Source organism: Diabrotica virgifera, chromosome 9, assembly GCF_917563875.1.
Source record: "Diabrotica virgifera virgifera chromosome 9, PGI_DIABVI_V3a".
Classification (NCBI taxonomy): domain Eukaryota; kingdom Metazoa; phylum Arthropoda; class Insecta; order Coleoptera; family Chrysomelidae; genus Diabrotica; species Diabrotica virgifera.
The window spans coordinates 92,948,571-92,970,500 of NC_065451.1; the positions used below are offsets into that span (position 1 = coordinate 92,948,571).

Below are 21,930 nucleotides of genomic sequence, written 5' to 3' on the forward strand. Positions count from 1 at the left end.
AGGGTTAGGTCTTCCTCCTTTCCCATAGATATTTCTAGGAAGGTACCTGTGTCTAACAAAAAGAGAAAATTTGAAAGAAGTGACAACGCTGGGTGATATTTTCGACATGTTTAGGTAAAATAAATTTTGTCTATGGGAGCCAATTCGGACTCTACCTTTTTTTAGTTCAGGTAAAATTCTTACCATTGGGAGCGAACTCGACCCCGTCCAATATTATGTTGTAGTCTGATATTTTGCGAATATTTTATTTTCTTAATTTCTCTGATATCTCTAATAACAAAGAAACTAGACGGTTTTACTCTTTATATGTGCTATAACTTACGACATGTGATACGTGAGGAGGCCATGTCTATTTTTTACAAATAGCGCGAGAGGAACATAGTGTTTAAAGAAAAAAAAATCTGTGTAATAATAATCTCTCGGTATTTAAAGAACCTCCACGTAGACACCAAATCCGTACTTATTCTCAAGGAAATTCCGCCCCAAAATATTACAAAGCATCCGCCATTAAACAATCTTGTTTTTCTTATGTTGCGCTGTGCATATCGCTTACCTGGACGACAAATAACTCTTATAAGTGTTGATAAGAACAGTTTACCTTATGTGCCTCACTGTTTTTAAAGTTTTGTTACATGTTATTTTTTATTGTTAATTTAGTTTTGTTTCAGTTAAAACACATGTTAAAGAGTAAAGCCACCTATCTTCTTTATTACTAAAAATGTCAGGGACATTCAAAAAACAAAATGTTCACAAAACATGAGACTACAATACGGTTCTAATGTATAGTTACATTTGAACCTCGTCCTCCCTACAGGGCGTCTCAAACTTAACATAAGAAAAACATTTCGTTCTTCTATGGATGCTATAACCTATACCGAAGATGCTATATGCAACTTCTCTCACTACTTACATACATTCAACACGAACAATTCCTCACTCAGTGAGAAACGTCGGCCATTGCAGTGAGAAATATTTTTTTCTCACGGGTTCTCCTACGGTCTTCCATACTATGATCGCCGTTTCCACGATAACATGCACAATACAAACACAGTTAATGTTGTCAAGTAAAACTTACCAGGAATTACTTTTCAAAACTGTTCAAAAATAACTGTAAGTTAAAATTTAAAAAAATAAGGTATATAAATTTCAGGAATATTAAATACCTACATCCTAATGTATATATATTTTATTTCAATTTACGCATAAAATATACCTAAAAGCACCTAAATTATTTAATTTTGAAATTTGAACTCTTGACAAAACCGCATCCATAGAAAAAGTACAGTGTACAACACATGAGAAAATGACATATTTCTCCCTCGCTTGATTTGCGGCCCTCGCCTCGTGCCTCGGCTCGTGCCAACAAACTTCTGTGCTCGTGAGAAATATGTCTTTTTTCTCACTTGTTGTACAATATACTATTCTTCCACCCGGTATAAGTACAAAAAAGAAGTTTGAGTAAACCTTTGCATAACTGAGTAAATACTAAAGAAAAATCTAAAATAATAAAAAAGAATTAGCGGAATCCGTTAATCTGTTCACGAAAAATTCAACTATGGAAATGAGCATAATTTTCTATATCCCTAACTTTTGACGAGCAGTTTATATTCGTTTCCGAATTACCTTTAGAAATGTTTTAAGTAAATGGCTCTTAAGGCTTATAATTCTATAGTCTTCGCACTTTCTCGTATTTGGTTTTTTTGGAAGATTTATAAGAGTTGATTCTAGCCATTTTGGGGAATTAAGCCTGTGTCATATACATATATATGTATTATTTATTATTAAATATAATTGTCAACCATTTTATACCGTCGTAGTCCATAAGTTTTAAGAATTCGGAATGAAAATTATCAGGGCCTACTGCTTTACCATCTTCGGGACTTTTGATGGCACACTTTACTTTTTCGACTGTAAGTAGTGGAGCTCCAGATTCGCAATTGGTCTTTGTTGTGATGCCATTGTTACTTCGTATATATTGAAAAGTTTTTTCCACGTAATTTCCACTTTAAGTGCAATTGGAGTAACCAACCTCCATTGAAGAGTCACTTTAAGTGTTATACTAGGCAACTGGTGACGCCACCAAGTTGCTTCACCAGTTACTCATTACGTCACGGGGCATTTAAGTAAATGAGACCTATTAGACTACGGTAAATGGTTGCGCCACCAGTTACCTAGTCTAATAATAGATGGATCAAAACCTTGTAAAGATCTAATTATCTTCATATTTTCATAACTCTAGAAATTTCAAATTTAATGCTTGCACTCTAGCGACATTCACCATTTTTCTGATATCAGAATAAAAATTTCAGATATTGGAATGAGGTAAATTCACACTGAATACGTGAAAACTATACTCAAAAATCACACAAACTAAATGTATGGTCGGCTATAGTGGACAATGAGTTAATTGGGCCGTTTTTTATAGAAGGAAATTTAACAAGGGATGAATAATACGAAATGTTACTTAGAAAATAAAATCGTATCTGCTCGTTGGAGTTAATTTTAATGAGATATGGTTTCAGCAAGATGGACTTCCAGCTCCGTGTTGTAAATATTCGGCATTATTTATATTACACATTTCCTGGACGTTGGACTGGTAGATTAGATAATATTGAATAGCATTATCGTTCACTCGATTTCAATCCTAGATATTTTTTTTACTAGAGATTACTTATTTATTTATTTTGCTCAACAGGCCATCTCAGAATTTCGTATTTCTGGTCGCCTTTTGTAATTCTGGATTTTATTTCTTTATCTTCATGTCCATTTTCCTTTACTTTCACACCAAGGTAGGTAAACTCTTCCACTCTGTCAAAACTGTATATGTAATCTTTCACCCCTTGTATTTTTATAAACTCTTCATTGTCTTGCTGTGCATCCCCCATTATCACGTACTTAGTTTTCGTTTCATTTATCTTTAGACCAAACCTATTTGCTTCTTTTTCTATCTTTTTCACAATTCTGTTCAATTATTTCTTTGATTTTGCCAATATTGTTAGATCATCCGCGAAAGCTATACATTGATGTTCATTTTTAAATATAGTTTCTTCCATTTTTATGCTGCAGTTCCTCATTACTACTTCAAGAACAATATTGAATAACGTGGTTGACATCGGGTCACCTTGCCTGAGTCCTTGTTTGATTTCAAGTCCTCTGAGACGTCTTTCCACACTACTTCACTTTTCGTTTTTGTCAACGTCATTTCAATCAAGCTAATCATTTTTTTTTGGGAATTTTTAATTCTTTCAGAGCACGGTACATTTCTTTTCTATTTATACGATCATATGCCTGCTTGAAATCTATGAACAGCGCATACAGGGCAATTTTGTACTCATAGCAATTTGCTTGTAATTCTTTTATCGTGAAAATCTGGTCTGTTACCGAACGGTTGGATCGAAAGTCTGCCTGGTACTCCCCACAGTATCCTCCATGAATTCGTTCAGTCTTCCACGTATGCATTGTGCAAATATCTTATACCCTGTCTCTAGGAGTGCTATTCTCCTATAATTTTCACATGTTTGTTTATCTCCTTTTTTATGTATGGCCCACATTCTAGCCAGCCTCCAGTCATTTGGCATTTTTCCTCTTCCCATATCTTTTTCACCAGCCCATATAGTTGCTCGTACAGTTGTTCGCCTCCTGCCTTTAACATTTCAACTGTTATTTCTGTCGCTCCTGAACTTTTGTTGTTTTTAAATTGGCTGATTATATTCATTACCTCTTGTTTTGTTGGCGTCTCCACTATCGTATCGTTTTCATCCTTGTTCTGTATTATGTCCATCTCGTCCTCTTCAATATTATTTAATAGTTCTTCGAAATAATTTTTCCATCTTTATAGCACCTGCGCTGTTTCATTTATTAGTAATCCTTCTTCATTCTTAATATAGATGCTTCGGCTTAGATATCCTTTGTCCATTCTTTTAACCTCTTTGTTAAATGACCTTATTTCTTTACTTTGAAATTTTTCTTAAATTTCCTTTAGCTTATTTTCTTTGGATATTCTCTTTTTTCTCCTACATTGTCTTTTCATTTCCCTTCTTGCATCTCTATACACATTTCTGTTATTCTCATTTTCTTTTATTAGCATTATTTGTCTAGCTCTCCTCACTGCTTCAGCTGCTTTTTCACATTCTTCATCATACGTACAGAGATTACTTGAAAAGTCGAATTTATAAAACTAATCCAACAAGTGTTGTTGAGCTAATACAAAGAATAATCGATGAATCCATATTAATTTAAGATGCCAAATTAACAACAAAGGCCATTTTGAACAGCGAAAAATAAACCACGTGCCCACATTTCCCACAAATTTGAATTGCTTCATGAAGATTTTAGGTACTACAAATTTTAGTGTTTAATATGCCGGATTTATACTCAACTATTGCCACTGCTGCTGCCGCTGACGGAAATATTCCTCGCCAATTCCTCGCCAATATCCTCACAACTCATTACCAAAACGACTCACAAGAATGGAATGTGACGACAGCATCGTCTTGCTCCCTTACTCACTTGCCGCTTTGCCTGCGGCAAGTGAGAGAGTGAGTAGTTGAATGTGAATGCTTACTCGCGCTCGCGCTGCCAGTCCTTTGACTTCCATCTCGAAAACCGACTTTTGAGGCATCGTCGTGCAATGGCAGTAGCATGAGCATGAGCAGCGCGAGTGAGCTATTTACACATTCACGCTGCCCACTTCCCTGCCCAATTCCCTGTCCAATAGGACTGAGTATAAATGCGGTAATACATAGTTTTTGACAATGTCAACAACCTATGTTGTATTAACAAAGTTGTTTCAATTTTCTGCCTTCCTAAATAAACAACTGACACAAAGTAATTTGTGTTATTTAACATTGAGTATCATTAAAATCTTACCTCTACCAGTGGAGAATGAATTAGCAATAGCTGTAGCAGAACCTGATGATGGAGAATATGGTATATCGTTGTCATCCTGGGCACCAGAACCTGCTGAACGCCGTTTCCAGTTTCCTCCTCCTCCGCCGCTGATGTTAATGGGGAAAAATGACGTAAATGATGGACCACCACCTAAAATCAGTGCAATGGGTTTTATTATTAATAAAATTATAATAAGTAATGTAATCTTTCATTCTGCGTTTAAATTTTTCAAAAATATTTATTAGATTTCTCAGGATTCGAAAAAAAATCAATATAATTAATTGACTCTTTAGATGGTAAATAAGCCACAAATAAATTGAAAAAAATAATTTTATTAACGTTTCGACGCCCAAATCGGGTGTCGTTGTCAAAATACAAAATACTACTAAATTAAACAAAAATGTTGTTGTTCTGAAGCTATTTTCCTGTGGCATTTTTATAATTAACTAGTTTTGATGGTTAATATTTACATTATTAATTAAATTAACATTTATAATATTTTTTGTATTTTGACAACGGCATCCGATTTGGACGTCGAAACGTTAATAAAATCATTTTTTAGTAAAATTGTGGCTTATTTTCCATCAAAATTAGTTAATTATAAAAATGTTGTTGCTTAGTAAAAAATTCTTCTAATAATTTATATATAGTATTTTTACTACAAAAGCGATATTACGTAGGTCAAAATTTTTGACGTAAGAGAACTGTCAAAACATTAGAATGTGACTTTTCATTATTGCCATGTTTATTATAAACATGGCAGTAATGAAAAGTCACATTCTTATGTTTTGACAGTTCTCTTACGTCAAAAATTTTGACCTACGTAATATCGCTTTTGTAGTAAAAATACTATAGGTAATCTGTCTCATTTATATTGACAATTCAGGCATAATATATTATAGGTACATTTTAAAGTAGAACACTTTAAAATAATATTGCCAATATTTATGGGTTGCGAAATAAAAATAAAATAATAAAAAAAATTAAATAATAATAATATTAAAGATATTAAGAAATTAATAAATCGAAAAGTTAATAAAATTATTTTTTTCAATTTAATTGTGGCTTATTTCCCATCTAAATAGTCAATTATAAAAATGCCAAAATAGTCCATTGAAATGTTACATTTTTTAGGCCATACGTTGCATTTGTTAGAGGAGTCAATTTTATTTTTTAAATGTGTAGAAGGTTATAACATTTTTCAGTTCATTTTACAATAAAATAACATTATAGCAATTTTGTAGAGGGTATTTCAGCGAACAATTTCCACTAAAAAGGTGTTTAATTCTATTTATTTATCCAGGTTTTACAGCGCTCCCAACTTGATCAGATTTTCGATTGTTTATAGGAATACAATAAAAACAAAACGTTAGGCTTACTTTTCTATCTAAATATTTTTTTATTTATACAATTTATTATGATTTTAATATTTCTATGCTATTATTAATCTTTTTTGACCTTTCTCCTCACTATAAAACTTAGAACCCTAAGCATATAAGAAAATGCCCAAGAAGTTGTTTGGGGACAAATTCGCCAGTCCAGAAGAAGAATAATGCAACCGCAAAATGCAAAATTCTTTAGAAGAGCAAAAAACAATTTTTAAGTATTTAAAATGGGGATTAAATGAAGAGTAATCGTCCAGGAGCATCGGTATATATCGTTTGTTTTTTGACAACGATGGGTTTTATTTTCATCGATATTGGTTTGAATTTCATTATCTTAATTTAATCGCCCCATTTTCAACCCTATCTACAGTTGCGTCATTATGCATCTGAAACAAGGTCTAACATAGCGCGTATTTCAGTAACGACGCAACTACCCCATAGTGGCTCAGCACATTTTTACAGTTCCAATTTTCGTATCATCTTTACATAGTATTTTAGAAGTTAATTGCGCAATAAACAGGAATTGAAAAAATTTGCAGTTACGTCATTTTTCTTCCGTACCGGACTGAATATCTGCCTGCTATTACTTTTATTATTATAATTTATCCTAGGTGGCACTGCAGTCGGCCCCCTCTACTTAAGTTATTCTTACAGTTGTGCTACCTATTTGGCCATGTGCTGTCGTATTAAAAATTGTGAAAAGTATTTTGAGTTCTATAGATAATACTATTGAGAGTCTTGTGGGTAAAATTTATATTTTTGTGATTGGATAAGCATTTTGTGGATTTTGTAAGAGCGCATCATGGGTGGTGGTTATTTTATTTATAAGGAAACTCTAGGGAAAATTATTTGTCCAGTGGGCAAGTCGAGCCTTCTTTATCACTGTTGTCAACGAACGTTTTTCGTCGCTTTATATGGCGAAAATACAGACAATTCTCTTTAAACTCTGAGATACAAACGATTTGCTAAAACAATGACATGCAATTACTGCAACAAAAAATGCATTTAATCTCTTCTCACTTCCTCCAACACAAGATGCAGCCCATTTCCACATACTCCGAGTGTATCACCAGATTAAATCATGGCTCGGTAAACATTTTGATCCAGAGAATTGGGGCTTAAAAAAGCATGGAAAAATTTGGATACCAATCCGCCAAGCCTCCAGTACCCCGAGCTTATGAAATTCATCTTTAGCAGATGCAATGGAAACTGGAAGTGCATATGGTTGCCGAAAAGCAGACCTCAAATGTTCAGCAGTGTGCCTCTATTGTGGTGGTGAATGTTGCAGCAACATCGTGGACATATCAACATTAATTATTGAAGAAAATGAATCGGTAGATGAATTACCGACAATGACGCCAACTCAAACTCTCATTATACCACAAAAATTCACATCGGATACTGATTCAGATCTTGACTCGCAGCCTGGACCATCGAAAAAAAAAATGAAAAAATACTAACTATGATAGATATTTTTCAACATATAATAATAAATAATGTTATTTTCTCTAGAAATTGTACGTGAATTAGGCCTATTGGGGATACCGCACAAAAAACGCGCCTCCAGACTCTACCTCATAGGTGGCCGGGAAAAGTATCAAAAATAGCTTAATAATAGCATAGGAATGTTAAAATCATAATAAATAAATGTATAGATAGAAAAGTAAGCCCAATTGTGTGTGTGTTTAGATTTATGACCTTGGTTTGAACCAATTGGCCAGCTCAAATTTTTTTTTTTTTTTATTTTCATAGACACAATTTCCTAATTTTAACTGATATACATTATATTTTAATAATCACAAACATATATTACATACATTACATTAAAAATACATACTAATAAAACACTATTACTAAATACTTATTTTTGATTTTATTGTATTCCTATGAGAATTCGAGAATCTGATCAAATTTGGAGCGCTGTAAAACCTAGAAAAATAAATAAAATTAAACAACTTTATAGTGAAAATTGTTCGTTGAAAAATCCTCTATAAAATCGCTATGATGATATTTTATTGTAAAATGAACGGAAAAAAAATTATAACCACAAAAAGGAAACTTCTTACAAAATTTTCTCTTATCTTTATTTATAACTTTTTTGTTGGCCATTTGACGATTAGAAAATTTAATTTACTACATTTTATGTGTAATTAAATTTTCTGTATGTTTGCTAGTTTAGGACTTACAGTGCGAAAGCCCTTTGCACCCCTTTTTCCAAGATGGCGACAGGGGGACAAGGGCGGCGACCCCAAAAACTTGAACTTAAGCTTCTACTGAACCCCCTACGCCCTACACATTAAAAAAAATTGAATCCTCTAATAAATGCAACCCTAAATGTAACATTTCAATGGTATCTTCAGAACAACATTAAAAATCAATATATTTAAATAGCATTGGACCAAGATTTTGGTTCTACCCCTAGGTCGAAAACAAATTCTGATTTTCACCTGTACTCCATCCTTCTAAGATGCGTACGGAAAAAGGGTGCAAGATGAATAGACGTGGGGAATCTACGATATGCATTCCACAACACGTCAATTTATCTAGGCAATGATCAAACGAATTTTGATTCACGGTGCTCAATTCGTGAGTAAGAACAAAGGGAAATAAAGACAGTTAATATTTAATTTCGTTTCAGAGACCGCCACCATCGGTTTATGCACATTTTGATCGCTTGATCTCTTCAGAATAGCCCAGAGCACACCACGGGCTTTTCTGAAGAGATCAAGAGATCGAGATGTGCATAAAAAGATGGTGGTGGTCTCTGAAACGAAACTAAATCTCAACCGTCTTAAATATGTATAAAACAAAATATTTTTTCTACGGCTGTGCTTAAACAGCCACTTTCTAGCACGCATTTCGTTTCCGAAAGTTGCACTTTCCCGGTAGAATACCTTCAAATATGGCATTATAATATACTAGAATACATGCAATAAATTAATTAGTCCTGTCGCCAGGGGGGGTACAACGGCCTCGTTAATTCAGATGGACTTACTCAAGTTTTTTTTATGTATTTTGACCCGTAGAACACGAATTTTTTGGGTAACAGTTGATCCGAATGTCGATAAGATTGTTATAGACCAAGAACTTGAGGAATCAAATAACAGCGATTTTTGGTAAAACAAAACAATATTTTGTATTTTTTGGGCCATTTTAAGTAAAAAATATTTCTACAAGTTTTTTCGTAGGATGCACAGTTTTCGAGATAAACGCGGTTGAACTTAAAAAAAAATCGAAAAATTGCAATTTTTGAACCGGAATAACTTTTGATTAAAAAATAAAATAGCAAGTCTGCTTACCGCATTTGAAAGTTTAAGTCAAATTATATCGGTTTTGATTATTTGCATTGGTAAAAATTTATTTTTTTATTGTTTAACAAAGCTATAAACACGTAGGGTTTCCCGTGCTTTTACATGCGTTTTAACGCATGTAACGTAGAAATAGTCTTGATTGCACTAGTACCTATTCTACCTACTCGTTCGATTTTAAATGAGAAATCATAGAAACATCACTCACGCACTAGTTGTTTGTAGCTTTGTTTAACAATAACACAATAAATTTTTAGCAATGCAAATAATCAAAACCGACATAATTTGACTTGAACTTTCAAAGGCGCTAAGCAGAATTGCTATTTTATTTTTTAATCAAAAGTTATTCGGGTTTAAAAATTGCAGTTTTTCGATTTTTTCAAAGTTCAACCGCGTTTATCTCGAAAACTGTGCATCCTACTAAAAAACTTGTAGAAATATTTTTTACTTAAAATGACCCAAAAAATACAAAATATTGTTTTGTTTTGCCAAAAATCGCTGTTATTTGATTCCTCAAGTTCTTGGTCTATAACAATCTTATCGACATCCGGATCAACTGTTACCCAAAAAATTCGTGTTCTACGGGTCAAAATACATAAAAAAAACTTGGGTAAGTCCATCTGAATTAACGAGGCCGTTGTACCCCCCCTGGCGACAGGACTAAATATTTAGATATTATTTACTAATTTATTTCAAATGTATCTTATTGTGTTCATGTTTTAATCAAATTAACGCAATAAGTCGATGAAATAAAATTATTTTGACATAATATTTAAAAGTCAAATCAGTAGACAATTACAATGGTTTTAAATCGTCGTCATGGAAACCAATATCGTCGTCGTGGTAACCCATTATATTCAAAGCTTGGTTTTGACAACCTTGTCAAAGAATTAATTTGTGTATTTTTACTCCTAAATAAAAATTGATATCACTCTATTTTTTGTGGCTTTTTTCCAAACGTACTGCCCTAGAAAAAATATTGTTCCTAACTCATGCAGAAAGTGTCTTCCCCGCATTCGACTGCTTGCACGAACTCCGCTATCGCGTCGTTCGGGTCAGCGGCATTCTCGTGCGTGAAAGTATTACTTTCCGCACTAGTTAGGAAAATAACTATTACCTTGGAACAATTCCGGAAAATAGGGAAATTATATTTTTACCAAAACAAACCGAGTTCAACTCTAAATTTACTTTTCTTTTTGCTTATCTTATAATATGACATTTTCAGTACACAAAAAGGCATAAGGGATAAAATTGTGGTTGTATTTAGTATTGTAATCCGACAGTCTAATATATCTATGCTAAATTTACAATCAAGATGCAGTAGAAATAAACAAACCAAGACACGCTGAATGCTACTAGGAGCACTCCCGAATCATAATTTACAATGTATATATATTGTAAATCCCAAATCATGATTTCCATAGTTTATACATTGTAAATTATGATTCGGGAGTGCTCCTAGTAGCATTTAACGTGTTTTCTTCTTCTTCTTCTTTTTGTATAGACATGACTGTCTGTTTTTTCAATGTGCCTCTAGTAAAATGTCGTTCCATCGTTTTCCTGGTCTTCTCACTGATCGTCTTCCTATTGGGAACCGTCTCTCGCTGTCCTGACTACCCTATTTGTTGTCATTCGGCTTATGTGGTCATTCCATTCTATTCTTCTGCTTCTTACCCAGTTGTTAATGTTATCCACCTTGCATCTCCGTCGTATATCTGTACTTCTAGCTCTGTCCCATAGAGTCTTACCATCGATTTTTCGAAGGGTTTTCATCTCCGCTGTTTCGAGCAATATTTTTGTCCTCTCTGTGTCGGGTCGTGTTTCTGCCGCGTATGCCATTATTGGTCTGATGACTGTTTTGTAAATTCTGCCTTTCATTTCTTTTCCGATATTTTTATTTCTCCATATTGTGTCATTCAGGCAACCTGCGGCTCTGTTTACTCTATTCACTTGATTTTCCACTTCTGTTTCAAGTCTTCCGTAGCTAGATAGTGTGATGCCTAGGTATTTAAACTCCATCACTTGTTCTATTATCTGACCTTCCAGCTCCAATTTACATCTTATGGGATCTGCTGTTATAACCATGCATTTTGTCTTTTTTGAGGAAATTAACATGGTAAATTTTCTGGCGATTATGTTGAATTGGTGCAGCATACGTTGTAAATCATCTTCACTTTGAGAGATTAGTATTGCATCGTCCACATAGCAGATTATTTTAAGTTGTTTTTCTCCCATTTGGTATCCTTTCTTAGTTCTTACTTTTTTTATTATTTCGTCCATGATCAGGTTGAACAGTAAAGGACTCAAGGAATCCCCCTGTCTTATCTCATTGTCGGCTTCAATTGGGTGAGTTAGTTCATCTTCCACTTTTACTTTTATTGTGTTGTTCCGGTAGATGTTTTCTATCGTTTTAATTATTCCCAGAGGTACCTCTCTCGAGTATAACAAGTGGATAACGTCCTTTAATGTGACCCTGTCAAATGCTTTCTTAAGGTCCACGAAACATAAATATGCAGGTTTGTTGTATTCCAACGATTTCTCTTGAACTTGCCTCATTATAAATATAGCGTCAGTGCATGACCTTCCCGACCTAAAACCTTGTTGTTCTTCTGCTAATGTTATAATTTCATTCAATTTGTTTGTTATCACTTTTGTTGTTAATTTTAATGTCGTGTTTAATAAGTTAATCCCTCTGTAATTCTCCGGGTCTGATTTGTCTCCTTTTTTGAAGAGAGGTATTAGGATGCTTGATCTCCATTCTTGTGGTATTCTGTTTTGTTCTATTATTTTTTGTATTAGTTTTAATAGTTGTTTTAGTTAGATCTTGTCCTCCGTACTTTAGGAGTTCGTTCGATATTCTGTCCTCTCCTGGAGATTTTCTATTTTTTAATTTTCTTAACGTGTCTTGGTTTGTTTATTTCTACTGCATCTTGAATGTAAATTTAGTATAGTAAGAAAAAACTAACTCAAATTTAAAGTGAAAAATAAATCACGAAAGAGGTAAAAAAGGAAAGGGTGGGTTAATGGGGATTAAGGAGAGGGGCAGAATGACAATTATTGCATGAAAATAAAAAATTATTCATGTCTCCAATTAAGAAAGGGTGTGATTATCAAGAATTGAAAGAAATTGAGAAGAACAAAAAATGTCCAGGAGTAAGTATTTACTTAATTTATGAAAAGAAAATTTGGAACTCAGAGGAAAAGTAAATTTTCTGGAAAGTAGACTTATAAAGAAATAATGAAACAAAATATGATAATCAAAGGGAAATATTTTACGGATAATGAAGAAATTAAAGACGCCATTAGGTTTATTGCAAATAAATTAAAGACGGATGGATAAAGAACTTGTTAAAAATAAGACGAATAAGAATAAACTGAATATTTCACGCAGTAGTTCATCGAAAGTGATTTAATCCCAAGCTGAAGCAAAACTACATATATTGTTCTGAAACCATTTGCTGGAGGCATTTTAGTATTAAAATAAAAATAAAAATGTATACCATTTTTAGTCAGTTGCAATGCGAAGGCAAAACAATCTTATTTTTCACTTAGAATACGGAGCACAGTCCTTCTTCTTAAAGTGCCGTCTCCTAATCGGAGGTTGGATATCATCATCACTATCTTTACTCTATCTACCGCTGCTCTAAAGAGTTCTATAGAACTGTATTTAAACCAGTCCCTTAAATTCTTCAACCATGACACTCTCCTTCTTCCTATACTCCTTCCGCCTCTTATCTTTCCCTGTATTATCAGGCTTAACATTTCATATCGCGGTCCCCTCATTACGTGTCCCAGATATTGTAACTTTCTTATTTTTATTGTGTTTATTATTTCGCATTCTTTCGTTTTCTTCTGTGTCCATGCTATTCTAAGCATCCTTCTGTAACACCACATTTCAAATGACTGTAGCTTATTTTATGTGTTCTTGCTTTAATGTCCAGCTTTCAAGTCCATATTTTAGTATCGAGAACACGTAGCATCTCAAAGTTCTTACTCTCAGTTCTAAGCTAAGGTCTTTGTTGCAGAGAACTGTTTTCATTTTTACAAACGCATTTCTTGCTATTTCTATCCTGGTCCTTATTTCTGTTGTTTGATCATTTTTCTCTGAAATTCAGGTTCCTAGGTATTTTTATTTATCAACCCTTTCTATTGGTACATTTCCCAAATGTATGCTTATTTGTATTTTTGTTTTCATAGTTATTATCATGTCTTTGGTCTTTTTTATATTCATTTTTAGTCCATATTCTTCACAGAAATTTTTTGTTTTGTTTAGTAGTAGTTGGAGTTGTTCAGCAGAGCTTGCCATAATCACGGTATCATCTGCATATCTTATGTTGTTAATAGAGCGCAGTCCAGCACTATGAATCGACGATTTTCGACTCTTATTGGAGTCATCATCGGAGAGGCGTAGGCCTGCTGCTCCATACTCGAAGTGACCAACCATGAAAGCTTATCCCCACATTGCAACTGACGTGTATGGATTAGGTGACTAGCGTCATCTGGCAATTGAAAGGTAAAATTTTCAATCCTAATACAACATTAATAATATTGAAAAATATTAAAAATATTACTACAAGATTTTTAAATTGAAAACTTATTGGTCCATTTCCCTGGTGACACCTTCAAGGCTTCTACAATATGCAAGCCAGATGGATGCTGCAGTGAAGACAAAAGGGAAGGAATTCTACAATATGCAATTCACAACCCCCGTCTGCAGCTTTTGTAAAATTCCTTCCCTTTTGTCTTCACTGCAGCATCCATCTGGCTTGCATATTGTAGAAACCTTGGAGGTGTCACCAGGGAAATGGACCAATAAGTTTTCAATTTAAAAATCTTTTAGCAAAATTTTTAATATTTTTCAATATTATTAATGTTGCTATTAGGATTTAAAACTTTACCTTTCGATCGCCAGATGACGCTAGTCACCTACTCCATACACGTCAGTTGCAATGTGGGGATAAGCTTTCATGGTTGGTCACTTCGAGTATGGAGCAGCAGGCCTGCGCCTCTCCGATGATGACTCCAATAAGAGTCGAAAATCGTCGATTCATAGTGCTGGACTGCGCTCTATTAACAACATAAGATATGCAGATGATACCGTGATTATGGCAAGCTCTGCTGAACAACTCCAACTACTACTAAACAAAACAAAAAATTTCTGTGAAGAATATGGACTAAAAATGAATATAAAAAAGACCAAATACATGATAATAACTATGAAAACAAAAATACAAATAAACATACATTTGGGAAATGTACCAATAGAAAGGGTTGATAAATAAAAATACCTAGGAACCTGAATTTCAGAGAAAAATAATCAAACAACAGAAATAAGGACCAGGATAGAAATAGCAAGAAATGCGTTTGTAAAAATGAAAACAGTTCTCTGCAACAAAGACCTTAGCTTAGAACTGAGAGTAAGAACTTTGAGATGCTACGTGTTCTCGATACTAAAATATGGACTTGACAGCTGGACATTAAAGCAAGAACACATAAAATAAGCTACAGTCATTTGAAATGTGGTGTTACAGAAGGATGCTTAGAATAGCATGGACACAGAAGAAAACGAAAGAATGCGAAATAATAAACACAATAAAAATAAGAAAGTTACAATATCTGGGACACGTAATGAGGGGACCGCGATATGAAATGCTAAGCCTGATAATACAGGGAAAGATAAGAGGCGGAAGGAGTATAGGAAGAAGGAGAGTGTCATGGTTGAAGAATTTAAGGGACTGGTTTAAATCCAGTTCTATAGAACTCTTTAGAGCAGCGGTAGATAGAGTAAAGATAGTGATGATGATATCCAACCTCCGATTAGGAGACGGCACTTTAAGAAGAAGGACTGCGCTCCGTATTCTAAGTGAAAAATAAGATTGTTTTGCCTTCGCATTGCAACTGAATAAAAATGGTATACATTTTTATTTTTATTTTATATTAGTATTACTCCTATAGAGTAACTAAGTCCATTTTCCGTTGGAACTTTACCAAGCTGCAGACGGGGGTTGTGAATTGCATAGTGTAGAATTCCTTCCCTTTTGTCTTCACTGCAGCATCTATCTGGCTTGCATATTGTAGAAGCCTTGGAGGTGTCACCAGGGAAATGGACCAATAAGTTTTCAATTTAAAAATCTTTTATTAATATTATTTTTAATATTTTTCAATATTTTTAATGTTGCTATTAGGATTAAACACTTTACCTTACCATTTTAGTATTATTTTCAAAGTTTTTATGTGAATGGATCACAATTTTAGTTGAAACTACATTTATTTTGACGTTGCAATTTCCACTTCCGTAATTAGAGCCTATATCGGTAATAGTTTGCTCGATATCCAAACAGTGATTTTCCTAATGCCATGTCATCGTCATCATCATCAATGACGTTACAACTCTTCGTGAGTCTTTGCCGCGTTTACTATTGCCTTCCAGTTTGTCAGTCTTGTGTCACTATTTCATGTTGCCTCACTTCAATTTTCTCTTGATCCTCTCTGACTGCATCTTTCCACTCTTTCTAAGCCATCCTACAGACCTTCTACCATTTGGCCTTTCTCAAAACATATTGTTTTGGGGAACGGAACTATAACTCGTGTCTGCGCCTCCATTCATTTGTCACGCTATCTCTGCAACTCCTTACAAGGAAGTTGATTACCTACTTCTCTTTTTGCTAGCGTCCAAGTTTCGCTTCCATACGCGACTACTGGTCGTATTATTAGACGAGACAACGAAACATTAAACCTAGGAATTTTGTGCAGTAAGATGAATCGTCATGAAACTTTTTGCATACGATTCGAGAGGGTGTCAGGAAATTTTGTGACCTAAATTGATCGCCGGCAAAAAATTTTGTGCATGAGAAAATGCATCTTTAAAGTGCATCTCGAAGAGATGGAAAATAAAATATTTAGGACTCCTGAAACATTGACGGAAATGAATTCTATTTTTATACTTGGGTGTTTTGGAGGTCACTAAATACGAATTTTATGGCGGCGATGGTCTCCGAGGTACCTTGTGCCGAGGGTGGAACTCATCGCCTGGAACGACCAAATAATTCGCGGGAAGATCGAATAATTCGCGAAATTAAGATTAGATCGAAAAAGTGAAAAATACGTATTCAGTATTTTTCAAAAATCTATCGAATGACATTAAACACGATCTCCACTTTAAAATCTCCACGAACTTTAAAATCTTAAATAGAAACCCCATTTATTATTGCAGGTTTGGATTGCTTACGTAAAAATAAGCAACTCTTATTCGAGACATTTTTTCGAATTGCGGATAGATGGCGCTATAATCGGAAAAAAAGATTTTTTCGTGATACCATAGGTAAATTATGGAAACGGTCTAATATCTCGAGAAATACACTTCCAAGTAAAAAACCAAAAAATACGTGTTTAATATTTTTCAAGAACCTTGAATAACATAAAACACGACCCTCCACTCTACCCCCTGGAGGTGGGGTGGGGGTAACTTTAAAATCTTAAATAGGAGCCCCCAATTTTATTGCAGATTTGGATTCCTTGCGTAAAAATAAGTAACTTTCATTAGAGACATTTTTTCGAATTACGGATAGATGGTGCTATAATCGGAAAAACACTTAATTAGCGCCATCTATCAACAATTCTAAAAAATGTTTCGAATAAATGTTACTTATTTTTTCACGAGGAATCCCAATCTGCAATAAAACATGGGGATTCCTATTTAAGATTTTAACGTTACCCCCACCCCACCCGCAGGTGGTGGACGGGAGGATCGTGTTTGATGATATTTGATAGGTTCTTGAAAATACTGAATACGTATTTTTTTGTCTTTCCTTTGGAAGTGTATTTCTCGAGATATTAGACCGTTTCTATAATTTACCTACGGTATCACGATAAATCGGTTTTCCGATTATAGCGCCATCTATTCACAATTTGAAAAAATGTCTCGAATAAAAGTTGCTTATTTTTACGTAAGCAATCCAAATCTGTAATAACAAATGGGAGTTTCCATTTAAGATTTTAAAGTTACCTCCAGCCCAACCTACAGGGGGTGGAGTGGGGGGAGGGGTGGTCTTGGGTCGTGTCATTCGATAGATTTTTGAAAAACATTGAACGCGTATTTTTCAGTTTTTCGATCCAATCTTCATTTCGCGAATTATTCGAACGTCCCGCGAATTATTCGAACGTCCCGCGAATTATTCGATCGTCCCAGGCGAACAAGCTCCACCCTAGCCACCAGATACCTCGGAGACCATCGCCATCATGAAATTTGTGTTCACTGACCTCCAAAACCCCCTCAAATATAAAAATTGAACTCATTTTCGTCAATATTTCCTGAGTTCTAAATTTTTCATTTTCCATCTCTTTGAGATGCACTTTGAAAATGCATTTTCTCATGCACAAAATTTTTTGCCGGAGATCAATTTAGTTTACAAAATTGCCTGACACTCTCTCGAATCGAATGCAAAAAGTTGCCTGACGATTCATCTTAAGGTCGCCTCATATTATAATGCACGTCGCGTTTTTGTCACGTAGCGTTTCGTTTGCGAAAAATATAATTTAATGGTTTTTAAATTGAACCATTCATATTGTGCATATAAGACACGTAACGTAGCGTATAAGACACGTTACGTCTGCGTTCGGTTAATTCGAAAACAATATTTTTCGGATGTTGACAGATACGGGTCGTTTTCCCCTTGTTGTTTATGTAGGTATTTCTTTGAATTTGATACCGAGTATTTAGACCGGTCAGTATCGTCGCCCTCACTAGCGAAATTATTCCGATTCGATTTTTTGCACAAATTTACTCAAAGAGAGGTTCTTATAACATATCCACAGGGTGCCAGGCGGTGCCGTGGTCGAAAAATTGTTTAAACAATCTTTTTTAAACAAATTCACAAAAATATTTTTTCATTCGAGCAATATTTTTTTTAGATAATTTGAGTAATTCTGAGCAAAAAAGGCTTCTTGTCATTTTTCTCTAAAATTGCGAAAAATCAAGGCTTAATAACTCGATTAAAAATTATTATTATGAATTTCAATAAGTGACCAAATCAAGTTTCAAACAACTTCTTCAAGGTCCTGAAGAGATTTTTGTCATTATTTTATTACAAAGCTGTTATTTTTAACTATTAACAATTACCGCTATAGTCCAACTGTATCGTGGCCCCCGTTAGCGAAATTAGATTTTTTTGCACAAACTTACTCAAAAAGAGGTCCTTATAACACATCAACACGGTTCCGGGCGGTGCCGTGGTCTAAAAATTGTTTAAACAATTTTTGTTAAACAAATTCACAAAAATAATTTTTTATTAATAATTTAATTAAACCCAAATTAATAATAATTTGAGTTATTCTGGGCAAAAAAGGTCTCTTGTGATTTTTCTCTAAAATTGATTGTTGTCGAGTTATATGGCCATTTCCGCATTTTTGCAAGATATGTTTTTTGCTAAGAATAACCCAAATTATCTAAAAAAAATCGTTCGTAATGAAAAAATTATTTTTGTGAATTTGTTTAATAAGAATTGTTAAAACAATTTTTTGACAACGGCACCGCCCGGCACCCTGTGGTTTGTTATAAGGACTCTTTTTGAGTAAGTTTGTGCAAAAACATCTAATCGAAATAGTTTCGCTAACGGGGGCGACGATACAGTTGGATTATAGCGCTAAATGTTAATAACTAAAAATAACAGCTTTGTAGTAAAATAATGACAAAAATCTCTTTGGGACCTTGAAGAAGGGGTTTGAAACTTGATTTGGTCACTTATTGAAATTCATAATAATACTTTTAATCGAGTTATTAAGCCTTGAAAATGGCCTTTTCGCATTTTTCAAATTTTTAATCGCATGTAACTCGACAACAATCAATTTTAGAGAAAAATGACAAGAGACCTTTTTTGCCCAGAATGACCCAGTTTATCTAAAAAAATATTGCTCGAAATGAAAAAAATATTTTTGTAAATTTGTTTAAACAATTTTTCGACCACGGTACCGCCCGGTACCCTGTGGATATGTTATAAGGACTTCTTTTTGAGTAAGTTTGTTTAAAAATATCGAATCGGAATAATTTCGCTAGCCGGGGCGACGATACTGCCCGGTCTAATTTAAAAAGTAGTTTTCGAGGCAATTTGTCATGTAAACATGTGTTGTGACAATAAACACATCTGCACCACACCAAACTGAAACCAACGTAAACGTTCTATGTATGATAATGTGAATGGGCAGTCCGATTGACGGTCTGCAAACGCTACGTGCCGAAAACGCGACGTGCATTATAATATGACGCGGCCTTTACTGCACAAAATTTCTAGGTTATGGGCTTTTTAGTGCTTCGTTGCTTCGTCTCTATGGTCTTATATATGTGGACCTTTGCACATCATGAGAGAAGTTTTTACTTCATTAGATGATGTTGCATTACAAAGACCCCGCCAGTATTCGCGTTTCAACTTCTAGTTCTATTTTGTTGTCATTGGTGATTGTTGCTTCTAGATATTATATGTATATATTGTATATTAGCATTCTGTATCTGGAATCTATTCATTTTCACAACTGCTGAAATTTTTTAATACATTACAATGTTATGAAAACAAAAAATTTTCGTTAAATTTTTAATTTCCAAATTATTTAAAGCATTCCCAAATGCACCACTTGTAAAAAGATTGCACCTACGCTTACCACGTTAATGAGTTTTTCCGTCGACTGTCCATTTATGATCAATTTTAACACCCTCAAAATCATTGATTAATGACCCCTATTAATGAATGATTTTCTATTAATGAACGATTTCATTATAGGCAACACAACATACATTGCTTGCATAAACTAATTAAACGCTCTGTGATTGGCAGTGACCTGTGGTGTAGGCAACCAAATATATACCTATTTATATTCCCACTAAAAAATTTAAAATCAAGTAGCCGCTGTTAGTACTATCTGTCATTGTATGTCATTATTTACTTTATTGTTTAAAATTCTGTGGATTTGAAAAATCAGAAGATGGATATACCTTTATTTTTGAAAAGTATGGTCTTGGTTCGGTTTGTAACGAACTCGTGAGTTAAAATGGCCATTAACAATCTCGAACATTAACGCGCTCGCACCGCTCACGCGTTAAAATATCTCAATTGTTAATCGCCTTTATTAATACACTTGTTGGTTAAATAACTATTAACCTAAATGAATTAATCCACCTTGTGTGGAACAAAATCTTACTTTTAGAGGCCCACCACGGAGATTCCTCTTCTTCTTCTTGTTGAGGCCTAGATGGTTTTCTTCCTTTTCTGTTAGTTTTGTTAATATTGTTGTTATTTGCAGCTGAACCCTCTGCAGAATCACCGTTTTCTATTGCTATTTCCGGAGCTAAAACAAAAAAGCATAAATAAATGTAAGACATCATTGGAAAAAAATTAGAGAGACCAATGTCCAGCAGTTGACAACCATGGGTTGAAGAGGAAGAAGAAGAAGATCCAGAAAGTGCCCTTTTTAAAAGCAAAAGAGTATGACGCCTAATACGGAGCATATAACTACATATACGGACCATTCTTGTGCATAGCGTTTCAATAATTGCTTTTTTTTAATAATTTAGTTGGTAGTATGCATCTTGGGACCAACTTATGAACCGTGGGAGCGAAAAATGATTTTGCATTAATGTCACGTAGGTATGTATATATTTTATATCTCTTGGACAGTTATTACCGCCAGTACAATTTGATTTCGTTGAATACCACATACTAGTAAGTAATATAAAGAAAGGTTGTTAAAGGTTAAGTACAGTACCAGAAAAGATGTCTATGAAATTGGGGTGACGAATATGTATATATGCATATAAGCTCATAACTAGACAGCAGTGAACTTTATCAATACTTCAGATATAGCTAAATCCAACAAAATCCAAAAGTTGTCCACAAATTAACGTATCGAAGAAAATGTTTGTGTCGCACTTTTGCGGAATATTGGAAAAAATTCCACCGTACTACAATGACCTATTATTGTTACTTCTAAGTAGCATGCCATCTTTTTCTATGATTACGACAAGTAGAGAACTGAAGAGATCCGAGTAATAAATATACATATTCTTCTTCTTGCAGTACCGTCTCCTATTGGAGGTTGGCTAACATCACAGCAATCTTAACTTTGTTGGCTGCAGCTCTGAACAACTGTATTGAACTGCACCCATACCACTACCTTAAATTTCGCAACCAGGAAATCCTCCTACGTCCCACATTTCTCTTTCCCGAGATTTTTCCTTGGATTATGAGTCTTAGCAGAGAGTACTTTTCTCCTCTCATTATGTGGCCTAGATATTTCAGTTTTTTCGTTTGTATGGTTTTTTTGACTTCGCATTCCTTCCCCATCTTCAGCAAAACATCTTG

General features: G+C 34.2%; 1 protein-coding gene across 1 annotated transcript in view; it reads right to left on the bottom strand.

The window, feature by feature from the left end:
* LOC114334789 (uncharacterized) overlaps positions 1–21,930 on the bottom strand; it is a 44,530-nt gene that overhangs the window by 4,708 nt on the left and 17,892 nt on the right. Inside the window, exons 3-4 of the mRNA XM_028284883.2 lie at positions 20,771–20,917; positions 4,870–5,040 (exon numbers count right to left, since the gene is read on the bottom strand). Of these exons, the coding sequence (XP_028140684.1) occupies positions 4,870–5,040; positions 20,771–20,917 (318 nt within the window). The remainder of the gene's footprint in view (positions 1–4,869; positions 5,041–20,770; positions 20,918–21,930) is intronic.